This window comes from Branchiostoma belcheri, unplaced genomic scaffold, assembly GCF_001625305.1.
Source record: "Branchiostoma belcheri isolate BF01 breed outbred unplaced genomic scaffold, Haploidv18h27 scaffold18, whole genome shotgun sequence".
Classification (NCBI taxonomy): domain Eukaryota; kingdom Metazoa; phylum Chordata; class Leptocardii; order Amphioxiformes; family Branchiostomatidae; genus Branchiostoma; species Branchiostoma belcheri.
In genome coordinates this window covers 3,190,034-3,212,583 of record NW_017803268.1, presented here as the reverse complement: position 1 = coordinate 3,212,583, position 22,550 = coordinate 3,190,034, and the positions used below count along the sequence as shown (strand labels likewise).

Genomic DNA, 22,550 nt, shown 5'->3' with positions numbered 1-22,550 from the left:
CTACATGGCCATACATTAGCTAACACTCAAACAGTCAACTACTTGGGTGTAACAATGAGCCGGGAAATGGCCTGGGACACACATATAAACAACACTGTCAACAAAGCAAACCGAGCCTTGGGCTTCCTTAGGCGTAATCTTAAAATATGCTCCAAAAACATCAAGGAGAAAGCGTATAAGACATTTGTTAGGCCTATCCTTGAATACGCCTGTACTGTGTGGGACCCGTACACCAGGAAGGGTATAGATAAAGTGGAAGCTGTTCAGAGGAGGGCAGCGAGATTTGTGCTTGGTCGTTATCACAACACCTCGAGCGTGAGTAGCATGTTAACAACACTGGGCTGGGTGCCACTGGAGGAGCGTAGGAGACTTGCACGAGTCACAGTTCTCTACAAAATCCAACATGGCTTGCTACATTGCCCCATCATTAACAGTAAGCTAGTTCCGCTCCCACCTCGTCAGCGTCGATCGCACGACAAACAGCTACGTGTCCCGTCTACCCGTACACAATACAGGGGAGGGTCCTTCCTGCCTAAGACTGTAAAGGACTGGAATAACCTTGGCAGTGTAGTGGTGGAGGCACCTACAGTCGACACGTTTGTGTCACGTGCCTCCGCCAGTAACTGAGACATAGTACTACACTACGGTCCCCCTACGGAAATTGACCCAGGCTACGGAAAAAGGACTATGAGATTGGATTACGGACTTGGACTTCATTCCATGAGTCACATACTAGTTTAATTCTGAAGTATTGTGCAGAGCGAGAGCACGAACGTTGACGGCACCAGCGCACTCCAGCATGCCAGAGTCATCATTACCATGATGTTGGGCATCAAGGAGAAGAAGAAGAAGAAGAAGACTTGGTACCTGTTAAGTCTAGACAGATACAGTACACTGAGTGCATAGTGAACGGGCCCCGAGGCACAGAAAGTAGGGCCATCTGGGGCAGACAGATCTTCAGGGTTCCAGGAATGTGGGCATAGATGTGGGTCAGAGAAATGCCTGTGGACATTCCGCATGCCTGTGGACAAAATGCCTGTACAATTCCTAGAATTCTTGCGAACTGCACACAATACTGTACCATTAGGCTCCTCCCTGAGACGTTGCCAAAAACTATTGGTACTAGTTATTATAATAGTACCTGGAGTGAGTCGTCTGCCCTGGGACACACATCTTTGCTTATCCCCCTCCTGGTGGTCTTCCCAGGCCTGAGAACAAGAAAAATCAGTCAGCATTTGCATGGTTATCAGAATGAAAATCATTATTCTGGCTGCAACATAAAACTATAAAAAAAAGCATACTCAAAAGACACCAATTCAATGTCTGAGAACTTATGTTTGTGATTGCCTCCTATGCTTGAAACGGCAATAGATGATACTAGTCTCAGTTTGAAATATTGCAGGTATTTTCTGCTACGTATACTATCATATCACAAAATAGACTATTCAGCACCAAGGACAGGCCCCATATCTGGTGTCTCTTTAGGCCACACCAATTTAATTTCTTGGTTAACGGATTTGCCCGCTTCATTTTTTTCTGTTTTGCAAATAAAAATAAAAATTCAGAATCAACTGCAAAATGCTCATATTTTGCCCTGAACAGTTGAAAACAGTCCTTTTCTTCCTAGCTGTTACAGTTATTCCATCTTCCAGTGCAATGGTATCATTAAAAGTTCAAAATTCATTGTTACCTCCATGAAAAATGGAGGTATTGTTTTTGGCGGCGTCTGTCTGTGTGTCTGTGTGTCTGTGTGTGTGTGTGTCTGTGTGTCTGTGTGTGTTTCCGCAACTTTGTAGTCAGCATAACTTCATAACGCCTTTATGGATTGTGATGATATTTGGTATGCTGATAAGTCTTAGGAAGACAAAGGTCAAGGTCAAATATGGGCCTCCTGGTGGATGACCTTGGTACTGCAGCAGAACTTCCGGTTTTTGTATCTTTGGACCTGAACATGCTATGGTCTTGAATTTTTGGTGACAGATAGCTTTTGTTGTCAGGAATAAGTGGTGTGGGTTTGGTCCCCCTAGCAGCTTGTTTTGGAACTGCAGGGCACTTTCTGGCGAAATGTTTAAAAGCCAATAAGTCCAGATAGGAACAACATATTTTCATAATTTTTGGTGTGTAGGTAGCTAAGAAAGAGATGTACATGATTAAATGCAAATTATGCAAATGAGGACTTTATTTGCATAATTAATGAGGAAATTCTATGATTACAGTGTTTTACATTATACTACTTTCATACATGTAATGTATGTAACCTATGGCAGGCAGAACATCAACAGATACTAATTATGCAAATTATGACCTAATTTGCATAATTTATGCAAACATTCTATGATTTCTTAATGGTGAATAATGGGAATGTTATACTTTGGACATCTGTAAGTTAATCAAAAGTTAACATACATCACGATGCATATATCATGTTAATGCGGAGGTAATTTGCATAATTAAAGAGGAAATTTACATTTACATATCAAGCCCATATTTCATGGAGGTATGAGATCTCGGAACTCTTGTTTTTATTTTTTTTTGCCAGCTCCCTCCATTATTTTTCTAGAAAAATCCGTTAACCAAGAAATTAAATTGATGTGGCCTTATCTCCTATACAAAAATCATAGAAACTTGAATTGACAGAAATACCATACTCAGATGTTATCATACCTCATGAAACATGAGCGGACTTCCCCCGGACGCCTTCCGTGCCAGGATGTCCATCTCGCGCGGCGACATCTCGTCGGAAGCGGCGCGGGAGATCTGCTGGTCGACAGGGATGGGGGAGGTGGGGCTGAGCAGGGCCTTCATGTCCTCCCATTGGTTGGCTCTCAGCATGGTGATCATGTTGGACTGGTGCTGGGCTTTCTGTGGGGGGAAAAGGCACACTGTTCATTCATTCATTTCATCATAACACAACTGAGTAGCCCTTTCAACCTAGTCCAGAAATGAGATATGTCACATGAATATTCATGTCCTCCCATTGGTTGGCTCTCAGCATGGTGATCATGTTGGACTGGTGCTGGGCTTTCTGTGGGGTGGAAAGACATGCTGTGGATTCATTCATTACAATGAATGACTGAATGAATGAATGAATGAATGAATGAATGAATGAATGAATGAATGATACTTTATTTCCGTGTCGTGCGCTATCCCGCGCCCAGCCTGTGTGGGCTTATACGACACCGATTCAATAAATTATACATAAACAAAAGACGATCAAAGGAACAGATAACAGAATCCAAACAAAATATGAACGCAAATAAAGGTAGGCTATATACAATAATGGTGAACAAATAAGTGAACTCATAGCAGATCGTAAATACAAATAAACAAATCTGTACATAATGAACCAAGAGTTTACAAAATAAATACAAGAACATAAGGTAAATCAAACATAATAAGAGAAAACAAACATGCAGAAGTAACAAAAAGTGACAACTGTTGATGTGTTATGAATACAGGTATTTTCTTCTTTTCCCCCACGCTCGATAAATGAAAGTTGCTAGGTTTGTGTGTGTGCGTGTGTGTGAGTGTGTGGGTGTGTGTGTATCTGTCTGTCCGTCCGTCCATGATAACTCAAAAAGGCTTAAACGAATTCACAGAATGAGATAGGACTAGACACTGTGTGTGTCTGATCTTCCCAGGCCTGAGAATAAGAAAAAACAGTCAGGATTTGTTCCCAAAAAATGATAACAAACTATGACTGCTGCATGCACAAAAAGCAACACCAAAAGCATATTCCAGAAGACATCATTTCAAGACCTTTAGCTTGAGATTGCTAGTACTATGGTGGAAAAAAAGGTAATTTATGTGCAAAAATAATCTGTTCAGCACCAAGGACAGGACTTATTACTAATTTCTAGTTTTTCTGTCTTATTCAAAACTCATATATAGAAACTTGAATGGACAGATATATCCTGCTCAGATGAAAGGGAAACCTGAGAAAGAAAGGATTTTGAACCTTGCTGTATTTATGAGAGTAGATGTTACATGCAGAACAAAATCACTAACAGAATGAGATAGGACTAGACATGTGTGTGAAGCCTTGGTCACAACCCACCGTACGTGCTTTTTGTCCGTACGTTTTTTGTGAGGCTACGTCTGCTACGTTTTTTCTGAAAGCGTGGGAAAGGAGTGGCGTCGACACACGTCACTCGCACGGTTGCGCAAGGTGTAAGAGTGTGATCTGCATGCCAAGTCTGGCCGTAAGCGGTTGCGTGCATCATTTGTTGCGCAAGTGGTAAGTGAATGAGTCAACTTGTACGTGCTTACAACGTAGATCTCTGTGCGATTGCAACTTTACTGTAAGGAGGCCATACTCACACGTGCTTCTTCCGCACGGTATGTACGGGCACGCGCGTCGCCCGTACTCGCACGCACGGGTGGTGAATCCGCAGACCGCACGTAGAAAAAGTTTTACATGCACTTAAAGTTCTACGGCGTGTCTGTGTGCTCCTAAATCCGTAGGATTCCGTACGGAGGTGGTACTCACCACGCACGGATGCCCTACGTTTGCCCATGTTTTTGCACGTAGACAGAACGCAGAAGCACGTACGGCGGGTTGTGACCGTAGCTTAACAGAATGAGATAGGACTAGACATGTGTGTGAGTTTTGTTCGGTTACCATTCTGGACCTCTTGAGACACTTGTCCAGCCAGCTGCGGATGGTCTGTTTGGCCACCTCCTCCTCTATCACATACTCCAGCTCCTCTCTGGCCAGGAGCTCCTCCAGCTGCAGACACTTGGAGATGTCCACCGACCGGTAGGCTAGCATGCTGACAACAGACACAGTACACAAACTTTTCACTACAATGTTTCATCTCATCATCATCATCAATCATCCTCCGAAGAGGTGGAGCATACAAAGTTAGATCTCCAGAACTTTCTGTCCTTCATTGCAGAGATTAGTTCCAGGCCCTGTAAGCCTGTTTCAGTTTCTATAAGTTTCTTAACCCTTGTCCTGCTGTGTGCAACATATGTCGCGCGGCACATACAGTACCATCTATATATCACCCTGTATAGCTACGATTTGGGGGTATTTCGTTTGTTACGTTTGGCCGTCCAACTCTTCTTTTTGTGTCAGGGTTCCAGAGTAGAGGCCTACTGGCTGGTTCTTCACTACGTACAACATGACCGGCCAAGCTTAGTCGTTGACATTTAACTACTGTAGTTACATTTGGTAACGAACCATATAACTGTTCATTAGTAGTGTGTTTCCACCATGGTGTACTAAAAACCACTCACAACATCTTCGTGTATGTCCCGTTTAGTTTTCTAGAATGTGACATATTCATGACCCATGATTCTGACCCATACAAAAGAATTGTTTCAATACATGCCTTAAACACTTTGATCTTAGTTTGTTTTCTAATGGGCGCTTTCCAAATCTTATGTAATGAGTGAAGAGCACATCCATGTTATGACCACTATCAGAGTACCCTCCTAGGTATTTGAAATCCGCAACACATTCGATTTCAGTGGCGAAAAGTAAACTGTCAGTAGTTGGGTTTAGGTGGCTGCATGAACTTTGTCTTGGAAGCGTTCAGGTATAACAGAAATCCAATTGTGTAGTATTTCATTTGTATAAGCTGATGTGTTAAGCAGGATGGCAGTGAACTCTTAATGCGCAATCATTGAGCATACAGGTACAATCATTACTGATAAAATGTTCTAGTCCTGTAAAGATGTAAAAGTAAAGAAGACCCCTACATGAGAACCTCGTGAAAGGTGACGTCCTCCCCGTTGTGAAGCCGCTCCAGTTCATGGATCATGTGTTTGAACAGTAGCTTGTCTTTCTCAAGGTCAACCTCCTGACGACCCTATGGGATGAAATGATACGAAATATACACAATAGTTATTTTTAGTACCAGTAGGCATTCTTCCATCTCGAAAAATGATATTCAGCACTCTGGTGGCCATGGGTTACTAAGTGTCTGGTGTCTCAAGTGACTTAGTCCTATCCTAGCATGGCAACTGCCAACGTTTGGACACAAAGTACCAGTAGTCTTGTACCCAATAAATGGTCTGAACCCAAATCCTTACCCTGAGCAATCGTAGAACAAACTTGACCTTGCGCACTGGGAGGATGCCCTGTGGAAACAGAACAATACACTTTAAAGCTTCTTCGCAATCAGTCATATCAAAAGGTTTTCATCCTATTCTTATCATAAGAAACTTGAAGCAAGAGTGACAGTTTAATAGCCTTGTTTCAACAGTAGTCCCAGATCAACAAGAAAGACTACAAACTACAATTCTGTGTCTGTATCAGTATAGCTGGTATAACCGCCCTTTGGCATATCACACCAGCTCCGCGGGCACATGGCGCAGTGGCACTCATTACACCGAACGACTTGTTACACCTAACCCTTGAACATCTAACTCTAGACATTGTTTAAAGCTTTTTTTTTTACAATCTATATACTCTATTTATACTGTACTTGGTGACAGCGAGTTCCACTCTGCGTTCAAAATAAATTGTCAAACACCTCAGTCAATCCTTGGTTGATAACTCTGGTACTTGAAGGCATGGCTATTGAAATTATTGCAAGACAGGAGACGTACCCGTCTGTTGATGTCCACCATACTCCAGGTGACTTGGAAGTTGTGCAGGTCGCTGTAACTGATCAAAGCATCCTCCTCTCCAGAGTAGAACAGGGAAAAGTTCTCCAGGATAATAGCTAAAAAATAATCCCAACAAGAAGCCATAGGCGACAATTCTCCGTGAAGTATTATATATTGCAACAAAAAGAAGTAGCCATTGGCGACAATTCTCTGTGAAGTGTGATAAATCGAACAAAGAAAAATTGTTTAAACGCGCGTCGGCTCAGTCATCTTAAGACGCAACAACCAATCAGAGATGCGAGATGCCTACACGTGACGCGGGAAGGGCGCGCGATGCCCGAAATATTTTTGCGTCAATATTCAGCGCCGTGATTCAAGAGATTAATACCCGGAAACAATTTTTTTCTTGTTTTGAACGCATTAACATGCATTTACGCTAATCTAGTATGATTCAGGGTTACTTTTTTTTTAACCTGCCATGGCCAGATTATCTAAAGATGTGTGTATTGTGTGTACAATCTATAGAAAGAGAAATGTACATCAGGTCCGATCATCCGATTTTCACGTTTCGGTTTTTTGGACTCGGTTCATGAACGTATTTTGGTTTGGCTCCTGGAATGTGCAAAAAAATGACTCCCGGGACTGTCTACAGGGAACACTCGCACATTCGCGGTGTATCAGGACAGCGCGACTGGTCGTCATTAGCGCAGTAACAGTTGCATAAACGGACGAAACCATTTCAAAGAAATGGGGATGTTTCGAAAATAAGCATTTACTCCAATATCAAAACAGCTACGGTAAAAATAAAAAGACGTGCATCATCCCGGACATAATGCAACACCACATGCGAAATTACACAGAAATGCGACGTACGGAAGAATGCGTTTTGGCTGCGAACATCTTCCAAAAAACTTGGCATCTCTTAACCATGGGCAAAAACATCTGGAACCACTTATAAAAACCACCCCGTATCTGCATGAACTTTTTTGAACCCCACTGCTATTCCAAACAACGCGTTTTTCTGGACCATTCCAATTCGCCTCGTAATTGTAGGGGTGCGTCTGCGATATTACATTGACCGCGAAAGCAGCAACGGCAAAAATACACATTCGTGCATCAACACGGGCATGCCCGCAGACAGCGTATAAAATTGCGTGCCGATTACACAAAGAGAACCCAGTGTTTTGACTGCGAACATGAAAAATCAGCCGATTACAACACTCCGTCCGGAGGTCCTGACCTCCTTCACGGAGTAACAATATATAACTGTATGCATAATCATGTATTTACCATAAGTTCCATCATCATTTTCCTAACCAAAACAGAACGTAAAGTTTGTTGATTCTAAAATTGTATAGACGTACAGCATTTTTCATCTACTTCAAGTTTCTTTATCATAAAAATTCAAATTTCAATCTGGTACTTAAAAACAATTGACATTTAATGACAATATGTCAGCACATTGACATATGTATAATTACATTAAGTCTAGAGTAACTGATTATGAATTTGAACATTTTTATGGCCTTTACCGACTAGCAGGTTGAGCATGATGTAGGCTATGATGATGTAGAAGGAACAGAAGAAGAGAAGTGCAGCTGTGGAGTTTCCACAGTCTGTCTCCCAGTAGTTCCTGCCTACTGTGCAGATAGGAGGACTGATCTGGGAAGAAAGAACAAATTAAATAATTAAAAGCATTTAAAAGACTGTTAAGAGGATTTAACCAAAGTATCAAATATCAACCCACAGGACAGAGACAAGTGCTGCCATCAAGCCTCAGTTGTACAGTGCAAGCACGTCTAACCCTCGGAAGACGGGGAACAGACGATAAACCGGACAGTGAGTGTGAGTGAGTGTGTAGTACTACAATAACTCACAAAGTTTAATGTTAGTCTCAAACTGTTAAACTATCACTGTGACATTATTCAATGTTAAATTTTTTTTAATAGCATTTCTCTGTAAATATTTCCAAATAGGTAGTGAGTGGATATGTGTGTGTGCAAATCATTCAGTGTAATGTAGCCAGCTGCCGCCGTGCCATGTGCCTGCGAAGCTGGTGTGTTACACCAAAGGGTGGTTATATATACCGGCTATACACTCACTGATACTATGGAGATACAGAAGCTGGTGTGTTACACCAAAGGGTGGTTATACTGGCTATAGTGTACAGATACAGAATATACAGTTTGTTTGAAGCATGGAGTGTGTGCGTGCGTATGAGAGTGTGTACTTTGTGTGTGTGTGCATGCATGCATGCATTCATATGTGTGTGTTTTTGGTTCTTACCATACAGTCATGCATGATTTTGTTCCAGTCCTCCCCAGTGATCATACGGAACAGCACAGACAGGGCCTTAGGTGCAGTGGAGAAGTTAGCATGTCTACAGGAGCAAAAACATGTCCTCAGTACTTACGAAAAACAATTTCAAACTCAAGCAAATAAAATATAAAGACAATCAAGAAACATTGCCCTATTGAGAAGGCATATGTGGGCGATGCCTTTTGCAGTTTGCAAGGTTGTTGTTTGTGCACTGGTTCTGTCAGTTGTGCAGTACTGCGCACCAGTCTTAGCCAACATGTCAGACTCCAACATGCGCAAACTGCAAGTAGTGCAGAATAGGGCATGTAGACTGTTACTGAAATGTACTCCTGATACTCCTACCAGGCAGATGCATCTAGATCTTGGTTGGCCGACTGTGAGAGAGAGATTCTTGAAAAGCACTTTGGTCATGTTCTTTAAGATCCTCACGAGTCACAAACCACAAAATATTTACAACTCCCTTTTGCCCGTTCATGCATCTCACAGTCATAATACCAGATCTTCCGCACATAACTTTAGATTACCAATACCTAAGTCCAATAGCAGAAAATGCTCATTCCTGTATCGTGCAGTCGTGCTCTGGAACGATCTACCATCTGACGTTAAGACACTGTGCGATGTTATCAGTTTTAAGAAAGCCATTTCAAACAGTAGTAGTGTCACCTGATCCTTGACCCTTGCTCGCTACTTTTAAATTGTTAATATCTATGTGTATTTATTGTTGATGTGGTGTACATGTATGTATGTATGTATTTTTAAATGTTTCTACTATATTGTAATTATGTAATTTTAATTGTTTGAGCCTTGGAAGATTAGCCCTTCGGGGCTAAAAGGTTTCGAAATAAATGAAATAAATGAAATTTGATAGTTAAGAAGTCCAGCACTGTCTACTTAATACGTAATATACATACAAAACTGGACCATGTGTGTTACACCTAAAAACGGTTTCACAGTTGTGGAAAACACAGAACACAGACTATGAGAAACCTAAAAAATAGCCTTTGTAGATGTACACAAACACTAGCTGCTAATGTTGATCATTTGACAGCACAACTTAGTTCTGAATCAGTGACTTTCTACTAGACAGCAGACAGTGTTATACACCCATGGAAGGGTGCCTGCTTGAGTTCTCTCCATAAAACAATGATAAATATTTTAACATTGACAGCACAACTTACTTCAATGACAGACAGAGGACAGACAGTCTCTGACACCCACAGAAGACTGACTACCTGCTTAAGTTCTCTCCGTACTTGACACTGCCGAACAGCACCACCCCTGCCAGGGAGTAGGACAGCATCAACAGGAACATCCCAGCTATGATGAAGAAACTCTTCAACATGCTGACAACTACAGTCAGGAGTAGCATCTTTAGGGTAGCCTGTGGAGGTGGAAACAAACTGTGCATTAAGCTAAAACTATTTATTTATTTATTTATTTATTGAAAATGCAACAAGACATTACACTGACTCTCAAGGCAGCAAAGCTGATGTTAGAGAGTCAACACATAAGGACAAAACATATAGGACGCATAATATCAACAGTGTGAAATTACAAAAAAAAAATGATCATAAGAACCTATATCATTCCAATTAGCCGAGTAAATATATGTACACATCTAAAATAACACATTTGGAGGTCAGAGGTCGATAAAATAAGTCACAGTCAGACTACCTTATATGAGAAAAAAAAGGATACTAAATAACAAGGTTAGAAAGGAACAGCTGGAAGTGCCTAGAAACGGTTTGTTGAAGTGATGTAAGTGTGGAAGGAGTGTGAGAGGCTTTCGTTTAATGTGATGTCATTGCCCGGGGACCCGTTGAGTAGAACGCTGGTGGAGAGGGGCCGTCTCACGAGGCGGTACACAGCAGTGGCAAGGTCTTGTCGTGCCGCTGCGTGCAGTGGGCAGTGCAGGAGGAAATGTGTAACTGTCTCCGAGGTTGCACCACAGGCACATCCCCGGCCGGTAAGGTTAAACTTGGCCAGCGTGGAGTTAAGCTAAAACTATAGATATGCATGTGTATGCATTCCCTTCAAAAATTATTTTAGAGATGTACCTTATAAGACATCCCAGTAGGGAGAAGTGGACAGATAAACTAAGATAAGTACTCCTTAAAAATCATGCTTAGTGATAATAAGATGCCGCAAAAATTTAGGAGCTCTTTACAAAAGTACTCTGTATTCATCATGAACATATAAAAAAAGTAAAATATCAAAATATGACTAAAGGTTAGGAGCTATTAAAACAAATTATTATCATAGAGTGTAAAGCTTGAATTGGATGAACTAGCTTGTGTTACAATGAATTAAGTAAAAACATTGCTGTAAGTTATACTCACATGTTTGCCAGTGATGGAGAAAAATCTCAGCATGATGACCACAGCTCCCATAGTGTTACTGTACTCATCCTGTAGGGCAGGAAAATGACAATAATCACTGTACTAACAGTAGTTACTAGTAGTATGTTGTGTTTGGAGTTTTGGAGTTGGTCTGTCCTTGGTGCTGAAATCGGTATCTTCTATTGTTTAACAATAGAGGATACCAATACAAATAAAATACTTTCTGTAGTGAATGTCCTTCAGTTAATGAGCCTATTTTACCATTTAGGGGGTTTTCTATTCTGTCAACCATATTTAACAGCACATTTTCATGTAGGAAAACATGACAAATTTAAATTATGATACAAACTAAATTAGGGAACTGGATAAATTATCAGGAGACATACGTTTTGAGATTGCATCTACTATCTTGTAGTGACTGAGAATTACACATTGTCTAATTCAGCTTCTATTATCAAATGTTCTACCTGGATTTCCAACCTTCAACTACTTACTTTTAAGGAATGCAAGAAAATTATTTCCGACCACTTCCAAAAGAAATAGCGACTTTGTTAAAATTCGCCTGTATAACGCGTTTCATGGTGTAAATAATAGGTTTGAACGGAAAAAAACGTCCAAAATTACATTATACGTGTAATGTGCGGATTTTTTTTTAAAAGGTCGGGAGTATTTTTCTTGCACTTCTAACACCTCAGAGGGACGTTAGGAATGCAAGAAAATTATTTCCGACCATTTCCAAAAGAAATAGCGACTTTGTTAAAATTCGCCTGTATAATGCGTTTAAGGCTTTAATAAGATGTTTCTTTACCTGTAGAGAGAAGTGCATGGCCATCCAGACGACGCCCAGCGTGGTGACAAACATGTCATAACGGTTCCTGCGACTCTGCCAGTACCCAGGCAGACCCATGGCTATGGTCTTCATCAACACCTGGGGAATAGAAGATGAACAAAAGACAATGACAGCAGAATCAACTTACACTTAGAACGAGTAGCATGCGCAGTCCAGTGGTTAGCGATCCTGCCTCTGGACTAAGAGGTTGGGAGTTCGAATCCCGGCTGTTGTCGCTCATCCGACATGCATGCTACTGTTTAGGATCGCAGTTCTTAGGACGGGACGTTAAGCTATGGTCCACTGTTCATTGTGCTTGTCAAAAGGAGTTAGGGTACAATGAACCTGTAAATACTGTACATAGCGTCTGTCTTCTCTGTCACGACCAGTGAAAGATTAGCTCTTCAGTGAGCTAAACTGGTTTGAGATCACTTTCACTTACAACGGAACAACTTAGAAAAGGTAAGAATGATCCTCGGGTTCTGAATGGCCAACATGATGTTATGTGATTGAGCATAAAATGAACCAGTCTGGTCCAGTGTTTCTTTCATTTTGCCAGAGGTTCTACTCACCTCTAGTAGGAAGAGTGTAGTGAAGACTACAGAGGTGGTGGCCAGCGGAATGGTGCTGTCTGCATTCACACGCCACTGGGGAAATAGTAGCAGGTTACAGAAACTCTGGCTGATTATGTGATAGTGATAAAGTACACTGATAGTGTAAAGGAAGGTAAACATATGACAGCACCAAACGTGTTTCATGACTCACCAAAGAAGAATAACAAAAAAGATATTTTTATTCTACCAAATAAAATATTTTTAAAAAATGTTATAAATTGGATTGAGATGACTAGAGACTGCAAAAATGTATTTGTTTTACAAAATCTAAATCTCAAATGTACCTTGACAGACAGAAGGCTGCAATTGGCCAACACCAGCAGGGCGATAAACCTCTTAAACACGGCATGCTGGGTAATGTCAAACAGTTTCCCACGCAGTCCGTTACCATCTGCAACCAGAGAAAGGAGACCATGTTTAGCACGTTGCCAAGTCTCCCATTCAATGGTGTGACAGTCACTACATCACATTTCTAGCAGCCTTCCACTGGTCAGGTCTTTCTTAATCCTGGTTTCCTGGTGGCAGAGAATCCTGAGCTCCTATTGGACTGATTTTAGTAGTGATGAAGAATCCTGAGCTCCTATTGGACTGATTTTAGTAGTGATGAAGAATCCTGAGGTCCTATTGGACTGATTTTAGTAGTGATGAAGAATCCTGAGGTCCTATTGGATTGATTTTAGTAGTGATGAAGAATCCTGAGCTCCTATTGGACTGATTTTAGTAGTGATGAAGAATCCTGCACTCCTATTGGACTGATTTTAGTAGTGATGAAGAATCCTGCACTCCTATTGGACTGATTTTAGTAGTGATGAAGAATCCTGAGCTCCTATTGGACTGATTTTAGTAGTGATGAAGAATCCTATTAGCTCCTATTGGACTGATTTTAGTAGTGATGAAGAATCCTGAGCTCCTATTGGACTGATTTTAGTAGTGATGAAGAATCCTGAGCTCCTATTGGACTGATTTTAGTAGTGATGAAGAATCCTAAGCTCCTATTGGACTGATTTTCATAGTGATGAAGAATCCTGAGCTCCTATTGGACTGATTTTCGTAGTGATGAAGAATCCTGAGCTCCTATTGGACTGATTTTAGTAGTGATGAAGAATCCTGAGCTCCTCTTGGACTGATTTTAGTAGTGATGAAGAATCCTGAGCTCCTATTGGACTGATTTTAGTAGTGATGAAGAATCCTGAGCTCCTATTGGACTGATTTTAGTAGTGATGAAGAATCCTGAGCTCCTATTGGACTGATTTTAGTAGTGATGAAGAATCCTGAGCTCCTATTGGTAGTTCAAGAAGTGGGCATGGTTCTCTCAAGTTAGAGGTGCATGGCTACAAGCTCTTGGGAAGGAGGCCCAATCAGCCCAAAAGTGATATATTATGTAATATAGGCTACATGTACCTAGTAGACAGAAGTACATAAATGATGGGTACCTGGCCTTGGAGGAAGATGCAGGGGCTGAGCGATCTTCAGACGCTTCTTCAGGTCCACCCATCGTCTCTGTTCCACAGTCAGCAGAGCAGAACCCTACAAATAATGCATAAATATTATTTAACACAATACCCACCCTCACTTTGTCTGTATGCCTCAGAACATGAATCTATAGCTTACTCACTTACTATCCAGTTTAGCATCAGTTGTTCCCCATCCTCTGAGACGTGGTGGTTGCACACCAATGCTGAGGCTTGATGGCATTGAATCATTTGCCATTGCCTGCCATTTGCCTCTGTTTTGTGAGTTCAGTCATTATGTGGAAGCTCTTTGTGTATGCTATGTGATGCATACTTCAAACTAGGACTTCAATGTACATTGAGGAGAATACGATGCGCTGTGCTCGACTTGATTTTAATTATTAGCTATGCTTAAGGGTCTAAAAGAAACACTAGAAATTGTTAACCACTTATAATGTTGTAAGCCCACCTTGTTCTCATAGAAGTTTGCGATGACGACTCCCACAAATAGTGTGAGACCAATCATACAGCCCAGGAACACAAACACATGGATGTAGATACCATGGTACTGGAACAACAGAAACATGAACAACAAGATAAAGTTGGAAAATACTTTAGTTTAAAGGCTATTAAATACATACAATGATTATGAGTCATATTAAGAATTTAGGGCAACCAACATGCAAGTTTTACTGTAAGTCACATTTTTTGTAGTACTTTGAAATTCATATTTGTGGTTTTCATGTTCACTTCTCTACCGCAAAATTATCATTACTGTGAAAAGATAATCCGGTGACTTTCTTTTTCTGCACCTGCCGCCACCGCTAACATTTATTCTGCGAACACCAGTCCTCTATTTTTCTCAGACCTCAAACATACAGTGATTTACAGTATTCGAACATACGTAGCAGCTTTAGAATCAAACTCTTCAGAAACAAAGTGTTAGTTTTATCACAAAATGTAACTGTTACTTTACACCAAAGATATTCTTCCCAAAAAAAACTGGCTACTGGCATAGGAAAGGAAATTAGAATATAGAACAGCTGACACATACCGGGCCAACCTGTTTGACCATGATATCCCTGACTTCCAGCCAACCCTCCAATGACAGGACCTCAAACAAAGCCAGCATGGCGTTGGCAATGTTGTCAAAGTTAAAGTTCCTGGGATTGGCCCTGCAAGTGGTAAAGGTTCAAGACAAATACCACCTGTAGAAATTATCTATTACAGTTACTGTACAATAATTATTATGCCTAAAAATATCTCAAGTTAGAAATTTATACATCATATAAAAGATATAATTATGATACCAAAAATCAACTAGTAAGGATTTTCTAAAATGTAAACCATGCCAATGCATGCATACTATATATCATTATTAAAAAAGCATGAAACATGTAGCTTACCAAACTCTTGGCACCAACATTTTTGGAGCCAGGTCATGACTGTTGTCAGACTGACCAATGGGCAGCTTCGTTACATGCATCCCTCTCCAGAATGCTCCCACACATTTTTCCTAGAGGCAACAACATGGCTAAAGAATGATGATTTTGCTACTAATGCAAGACTTGGAGAATAGCATTTTAACAACAAAGTCTTGTTTGGTTTAAATAAAATTATGCCTGCTACAGAGCACTTATGGCAGTGGACACAAAGCATTATCAAGACAAGATTACAGCCCCCCAGATAATAAAATGATTTTGTGGGATCTTGTGTCTTGGGAAACACACTTAACACAACTTTCTTCACTTCACTCGGGTGGAAATCTGTACTTAAATAGCTTCGGTTTGGGATGGCCCTTGGATAGGATGTTAATGGGAGGTCCCGTGTTTGGAGAGACACACACACACTCAGTTTAAAGATCCCGCCACACTTATTGAAAAGAGTAGGGGTCCTTCCCGGTGTGAGTGGTTCAAACCTTACAGGCTGGTCTTACATAGTTTATACTTACATGTACAAAACTGGTGTGTTATGTCTAAAGGCAGTTTACTGGTTACAAACAACAAACTTCAGTACATTTCTTGCTGGAATACGTACCTTGAGTGTGATGGTTGGATCGTTGCACCTGGCCAGCTTCCCTGCAAACAACTGAACCCCAAAACTGGCAAACACAAACATCAGGACCAGCAGGAGGATGGACACCTGCAATACACAGTAAAATCCAGGTTCATACACAGGGATTCGGTACTTCTAGATAATGTTAAAGGCATCAAATGCGATTTCAGGGCAGCAATACTGGACACATTTTGGATAAGGCAATCTTTGTGATATTGATGCATACTGCTTCACATTGGCACATTAAAAATTTTGAGTCAGTATTTCATACTTTGGGCTTTTAAAACTGCAGAACCAAGCCCCAAGATGAGTCCTTTATTTTCTAGGTGGGACCCTAAAAATCATCCCAGTGCCCTTGCAGGAACCATTTTCCGTCAGAATTTTGGGATGTTTGCTTCATGAGGGTCGATATACATTGGGATAGTGTTGTTTCAACTCAGTATGTAGAAAAATGACTAGAATGTTGAATTTGAAAAATCGGATTCCAAGCCCTAAAAACTGCACTGGATACCTTTAATTCACATCTGCTAGACAGTCACATACATGTATCATGCAAAAATGCAATATTTCTGATGCAAAACTGTTTTGTATCATAGACTGGTTGTATCGTACATTGCTGTCTATTGGTGGTCCAAACAATTAAAGGGAATCTTTACATAGCTTGTTGGGATATGGCATTTATGGCAGTAAATGTCAACATCAGATATACTTCAGAATAATTTTTGAGGGGTTTTGACACCCTGAAATTGCATTGGATGCCTTTCACATAAAAGCATTACATCTTGTAAGTTCTCAATGACTGTAAAATCTAGTAATCCTCCACTGCAGCTGCATCATTTTGATCATACCATGGCCACCTCCTTCCAGCTCTTGAGCAGCTCCATCACCACCCGCCTCATGTGGGGAACCAGCCGGAAAATCCTCACAGGGCGCAGGCAACGGAATATCAGCAACAGCTGGGAAACACATGAAGGAAAAAACATAAATTGTTTTACATTGTTTTGAAGCTTGCAGTCAAAATAAAAAAGTATACTATCTAACTGTAGTGCAAAAACACATATTTGCAGTGTGGTTTTGATTTTTTTTAACCTTGACACTTGCAGGGCCAATCCCAGGAACTTTAACTTTGACAACATTGCCAATGCCATGCTGGCTTTGTTTGAGGTCCTGTCATTGGAGGGTTGGCTGGAAGTCAGGGATATCATGGTCAAACAGGTTGGCCCGGTATGTGTCAGCTGTTCTATATTCTAATTTCCTTTCCTATGCCAGTAGCCAGTTTTTTTTTTTGGAAGAATATCTTCGGTGTAGGAAAAAACATAAATTGTTTTACATTGTTTTGAAGCTTGCAGTCAAAATAAAAAAGTATACTATCTAACTGTAGTGCAAAAACACATATTTGCAGTGTGGTTTTGATGTGGCAAAATGAGGACTACAAAAGTGTCAAGGAAAGATTTACACTTAAATTTGTGTAAAGTTCAAAGAGGCTTAAACATTGAAAAGTTTACATTATTGAAACAGACACCCTACCTGGGCCCCAGAGCGAGGTGGAACACTTGTAGGCAGCCAACACAGCAGGATCAAACTCACCTGTGTGGGGACACAAAAACAGTTTGGTCAGAAAATTTTGAAATTTACTGTCATATTATAGAAGCATTACTGATGATAGACAGCTGTTAAACAGTAATAGTTACTTGTACCATCACAAAATGATTGTTTGAACATATAAAAGCAAGAATACAATGTACCAAGTAGATGAAAATGTCCAGGACTCCCCCAAAGTCTCTGATCAGGGCCTTTGGAGTGAAGAACATCCCATCAGCCAGGATCTAGGCAGGAAAAAAGGCAGGTTTGGGATGGTTTTAAATACATACTAGTCCAGTAGCTGCCACACATTTGTTGATAGAATAAGGATCTGTCCTTGGTGCTGAACCAGACTATTTTTTCCATTCAAGTTTCTATGAGTTTTGTATAAGAGAAAGAAAAACATGTCTAGAAATGTGAACAGGCCCTGTCCTTGGTGCTGAACAGACTATTTTTTTGCACTCAAGTTTCTATGAGTTTTGTATAAGAGAAAGGAAAACATGTGAACAGGACCTGTCCTTGGTGCTGAACAAATTGTTTTGTTTATTCAAATCTCTATGGCTTAAAGTAATGATAGCCATGCAGAAATTGTAACTATTTGAGTATAGAATACTGTGAAATAACTTATCATACCTTCAGTGAGAGTTCCACACTCATGGCAATGACAAATGTGTATTCAGCAACCTGCAATGTGAACAACAAAAATAAGTATCTTTAATGATATAATTGTTGACTGTATTTCACACCTTGTACATTATTAACCTTTTACTTGGTAGCAGTGAGCACCAAGCCAAAAGTCCAACTCAGAACTCAGTCCATTGGACTACATACACTACAAGTGACACTAAATGTTCCGAAGTATGTATAATTGTACATGTACAGGAAGGAAATTAAAGCTGGTCCTCTCACCAGTAGAGATGTGGTGTTGGAGATGCGACGTTTTGGTGTCTCAAACATCATGGACACGCAGGACAAGATAGTGATGATGATCATCACCCAGTCTATGTAGGGCACAATGCCCAGCAGTTTACTGGAAAATAATGCAAATATTTTAGCACAATTATCATGTAAGCTGCAGCTGTTTTCATATATGTATCAAATATCATTTTTGATAAAATTGTCATAGTTAGCAATCTACACTGCAAAAATTTCAAAATTCACCATTATGTGAAGTGATGGTTGATACTTACTGTATTCTGTTGGTCAACAGACCACCTTTGGTTGACACAGTCCTGGAAAAAGAAAAAAAAACAAAGTCCCTTATGAAACTCCATGAAAAGTATTGATAGTACAAATGTAGTATTTAAACAAAATTCAACTCAGGCTATGCATATGACCTGCCCTTGGTGCTGAAGATAACAGTTTTTGCTGGTTGATTTTTAAAACAGTCTTAAATCTTAACATGTGTGGGGTCATGTGGTGTAGCGGCAGAGTGCGCGACTCGGAACTAAGAGTCCCGGGTTCGAGTCCTGACATGCCACCGATCTTGTGCCCTTGGGAAAGGCGCTTTACACAGCTTTCCTAACTTAGCTCAGGTGTAAATGAGTATTGTCCTGTCATGTATTTGTCCCCTGTGTTGGTGGCGGCATTAATATAAGTTGAAGAAACTTGAGTGTGTCGTCACCATGTCTGGTGATTACATGTTGGAATAAAAAAAATCTTAACATGGGTATCTATCCTTAGTGAAAATGGTTTATATCTGGCTGTAGAGATGTTCATGAGAACTTACTTGGAATATCGTGCGTACACAATGGCTTTGCAGACCAATCTTAACTTGGAGTTTTCTGACAGGAAGAACAGAGGTGTGTCGAAGTATGGGTGATTCTCTCTCAGTTCCTCTTCTTGGACTTTCCTGTGAAGACAGATTACTTTTATACAAAATGCTCTTAATAATGGGCACAACATCTTAATCTACAAACCCTTGGAGATGCATAATTTTTACCAATTGAAAGTAAGCTAGCGTACTAGCCAGTTGTTTTGCCATTTGATGAAATTTTACTGCTCATGATTGACAAAATTTTGCTATGATTGTTAGATAGAGATCAATATGATGTTCTTAAAACAAAATGAATATGACTGATAAAAATTCAAGGCTGGCTAGAACAATGAATTGTACATAAGAATGTAATTTTTGGATTGAAAGAAAAGGTAACAAAAATGCAAGGAAACATTTTAACACAAGACTTAAAAAAGTAAAAAGTGTAGAAGCTTTAAGACAGCATCTGCCATCTGTCTTCAGCTACTTACTACTAGCAAATATTGCTTCATCTTTAACACACTGAAGTATTTCTTAAGGCTATGATTTCTAAATTGGATATAAGGTTGTAAAGCAGGGAGAAACACTAGCAATACTACATCCAGCTATACTACAGCTACTGGACCACAACACACTGAGCCATTCATTCATTCATTTATTCCTAGTCCAGGTCCATTTCACCTTTTAAGCTCAGCCTGTTGTCTTTTCTGATGTAACAGTTTGATGTTCATCTCCTTGGCATCTCTACGGTACCCAAGAGTGGGAGGGTTGTCCTGTAGAGAAAAATATATCATCATCATCACATAATTCTACTATCAGCTTGTAACAAAACTTTTAAGAACTTTTCCTGCTAGAAATTCAAAAGACTGCAGTAGTGCATGAAGTTGCCCCCCTCCCCAATATGGAGGTCACAAAATGAAACAAACTTACACTGTTCGCAAATGTTGAACAGGCATGTCAGATATGAATAGGGTGTGTTTTTGATGTTAAGTGACTATTTTTTACCTGATAGGTTGAAGTTTCTATAAGATTTGCACATTAGAGAAAGAAACACTAAGGAATTCTTATAAGTCAGATAAAAATAGGGCCTGTCCTGGGTGCTGAAAACAATGTTTTGGCCATAATGTTTCGGAAAGTGTCATTTTTTGGCAACAAATAGAAAGATTGGTTACTGGTAAAAGAATTGTGCCATACCTGGCTATTGTCCTTCATTCTCTCCAGTGTCTTCTTGGTGTCTTTGTTGGTATTGTGGCGCAGAGACCTGGGAAAGGAAAGATAATTGATTACTAGTACTTGTGTTATGTCAAACAGAGTTGTAAATGATGACTATAGTAATTGACAGACAGACAAAAAATGTAATAGGCCTTTGTATATCAGTAGAAAGCAAGGTAAGCCCCAAGCACTCAACAAAACAAACAAACAAAAAACAAACAAACACTTAGACTTCCTGGAAGAGTGATAAGCCAAGCACTTTACTGTATAAAAGCAAGATACATTTGTAAGCCCTGAACACTCAACAAACAAAACAAATAAACAAAACAAACAAACAATCAATCAACTTAGACTTTCTAGAAAAGCAATAAGCCAAGCACTTTACTGTATAAGATTTGTGAAAACTATTATGATTGCTAATTTTATCCAGACCAAGAATACAGATATTTTTTAAACATTTTTTTCTAAAACCCCTTTTCTGAAATTTAATACATTCCCACTTACAATTTCTTACAGTCTGTCCTTTGAAAACAACAAATGGTTGCTTACATGTACCTCCTGTCAGCCCTGATCTGGTGCTGTATTCCCAGGAGACTAGGGCTGGTGGAGGCTGGTGGTACAGTCAAGCCTGACGACTGTTTAATGTCATTACATGCCCTGTAACAAGTGTCAATAGCATGAAATCAAACTTTAAAGTTGTACAGTATCATCCAATATGTCTTTAAAGAGGGGGCAGTATGGAAAAGTATGTTGACTATGGAATACTTAATAAATGTAACTGCGGGGTCGTGTGGCGTAGCGGCAGAGTGCGTGACTCGGAATAAAGAGTCCCAGGTTCGAGTCCTGACATGCCACCGATCTTGTGCCCTTGAGAAAGGCACTTTACGCGACTTTCTTCACTTAGCTCAGGTGTAAATGAGTATTGTCCTGTCATGTATTTGTCCCCTGTGATGGTGGCGGCATTAATATAAGTTGAAGAAACTTGAGTGTGTCATCACCACGTCTGGTGATTACATGTTGGAATAAATTTTTTTTTAAATGTGCAGTTAAATTCATAGTCTTCTGAGACTGACCGATAGAGAAAGAGATCAGAATACTACTATGCATTTGTTACAGTTTGGTTTCAGTGATACTGCAAGAAGAAAAAGAAGAATAAATAGTTGTAACTGCTAACAAGATAAAACATTTCTGAATGAAACATTTTCAGACATGGCCTGACCTGATTTCCTCAGCGACCCTTTCATTCTTCTCTCTCATGTTTACAGTCCTGGGTCGCACAGGACATGTCAGCAACTGGGAATGGAATTAGGAAACATACTATGACCCAATTATAACAGTACACTAACTAGACACTAACATTTGCCAAGCAAATGCATAATTTTCATATGCATATGGTCTGCTCTGTTTATTCTTACTCAAACTCAGGGCAGCAAGGCTAGCTCTTGGTTGTGATCGGGATGCACATGTGGACACCATGCTGAAGACATTAGGATGGCTGACTGTCAGGGACAGAATCCAACAGAGAAGCCTTGTCACATTTAAACGTATCATGCTCACCAAACAACCAAAGGCCTTGTACGACAAAATCACATTCCAATCTGAGATCCACAAGTACAGCACACGTTCAACCAGCACAAACAAAATCAGACTACCAAAACCAAAATCAAACTCTCAGAAAAAGCGCTTTATGTACAGGATGTCACACACGTGGAATAACATAGGCAACTAGCAAAGTACTGGATTGTAAATAGTGAATTTGTGTAAAGTTTGCCATGTACTGTTAATTTTGTAATGTTTTTGTACGTTTGTAATACATGTATGTAAATATGAATGTGT

General features: G+C 40.1%; 1 protein-coding gene across 1 annotated transcript in view; it reads right to left on the bottom strand.

The window, feature by feature from the left end:
• LOC109467324 (sodium leak channel non-selective protein-like) overlaps positions 1-22,550 on the bottom strand; it is a 37,520-nt gene that overhangs the window by 1,907 nt on the left and 13,063 nt on the right. The window contains exons 20-48 of the mRNA XM_019765269.1: positions 21,934-22,007; positions 21,264-21,371; positions 20,697-20,763; positions 20,184-20,275; positions 19,476-19,598; positions 18,937-18,978; positions 18,656-18,776; positions 18,380-18,430; positions 17,911-17,991; positions 17,693-17,752; positions 17,014-17,121; positions 16,148-16,252; positions 15,517-15,626; positions 15,165-15,285; positions 14,580-14,678; positions 14,093-14,186; positions 12,944-13,050; positions 12,618-12,692; positions 12,025-12,144; positions 11,217-11,285; positions 10,110-10,258; positions 8,845-8,938; positions 8,091-8,220; positions 6,559-6,674; positions 6,040-6,087; positions 5,707-5,816; positions 4,622-4,772; positions 2,665-2,862; positions 1,142-1,208 (exon numbers count right to left, since the gene is read on the bottom strand). Coding sequence (XP_019620828.1) covers positions 1,142-1,208; positions 2,665-2,862; positions 4,622-4,772; positions 5,707-5,816; positions 6,040-6,087; positions 6,559-6,674; positions 8,091-8,220; positions 8,845-8,938; positions 10,110-10,258; positions 11,217-11,285; positions 12,025-12,144; positions 12,618-12,692; positions 12,944-13,050; positions 14,093-14,186; positions 14,580-14,678; positions 15,165-15,285; positions 15,517-15,626; positions 16,148-16,252; positions 17,014-17,121; positions 17,693-17,752; positions 17,911-17,991; positions 18,380-18,430; positions 18,656-18,776; positions 18,937-18,978; positions 19,476-19,598; positions 20,184-20,275; positions 20,697-20,763; positions 21,264-21,371; positions 21,934-22,007 — 2,890 coding nt within the window. The remainder of the gene's footprint in view (positions 1-1,141; positions 1,209-2,664; positions 2,863-4,621; positions 4,773-5,706; positions 5,817-6,039; positions 6,088-6,558; positions 6,675-8,090; positions 8,221-8,844; positions 8,939-10,109; positions 10,259-11,216; positions 11,286-12,024; positions 12,145-12,617; positions 12,693-12,943; positions 13,051-14,092; positions 14,187-14,579; positions 14,679-15,164; positions 15,286-15,516; positions 15,627-16,147; positions 16,253-17,013; positions 17,122-17,692; positions 17,753-17,910; positions 17,992-18,379; positions 18,431-18,655; positions 18,777-18,936; positions 18,979-19,475; positions 19,599-20,183; positions 20,276-20,696; positions 20,764-21,263; positions 21,372-21,933; positions 22,008-22,550) is intronic.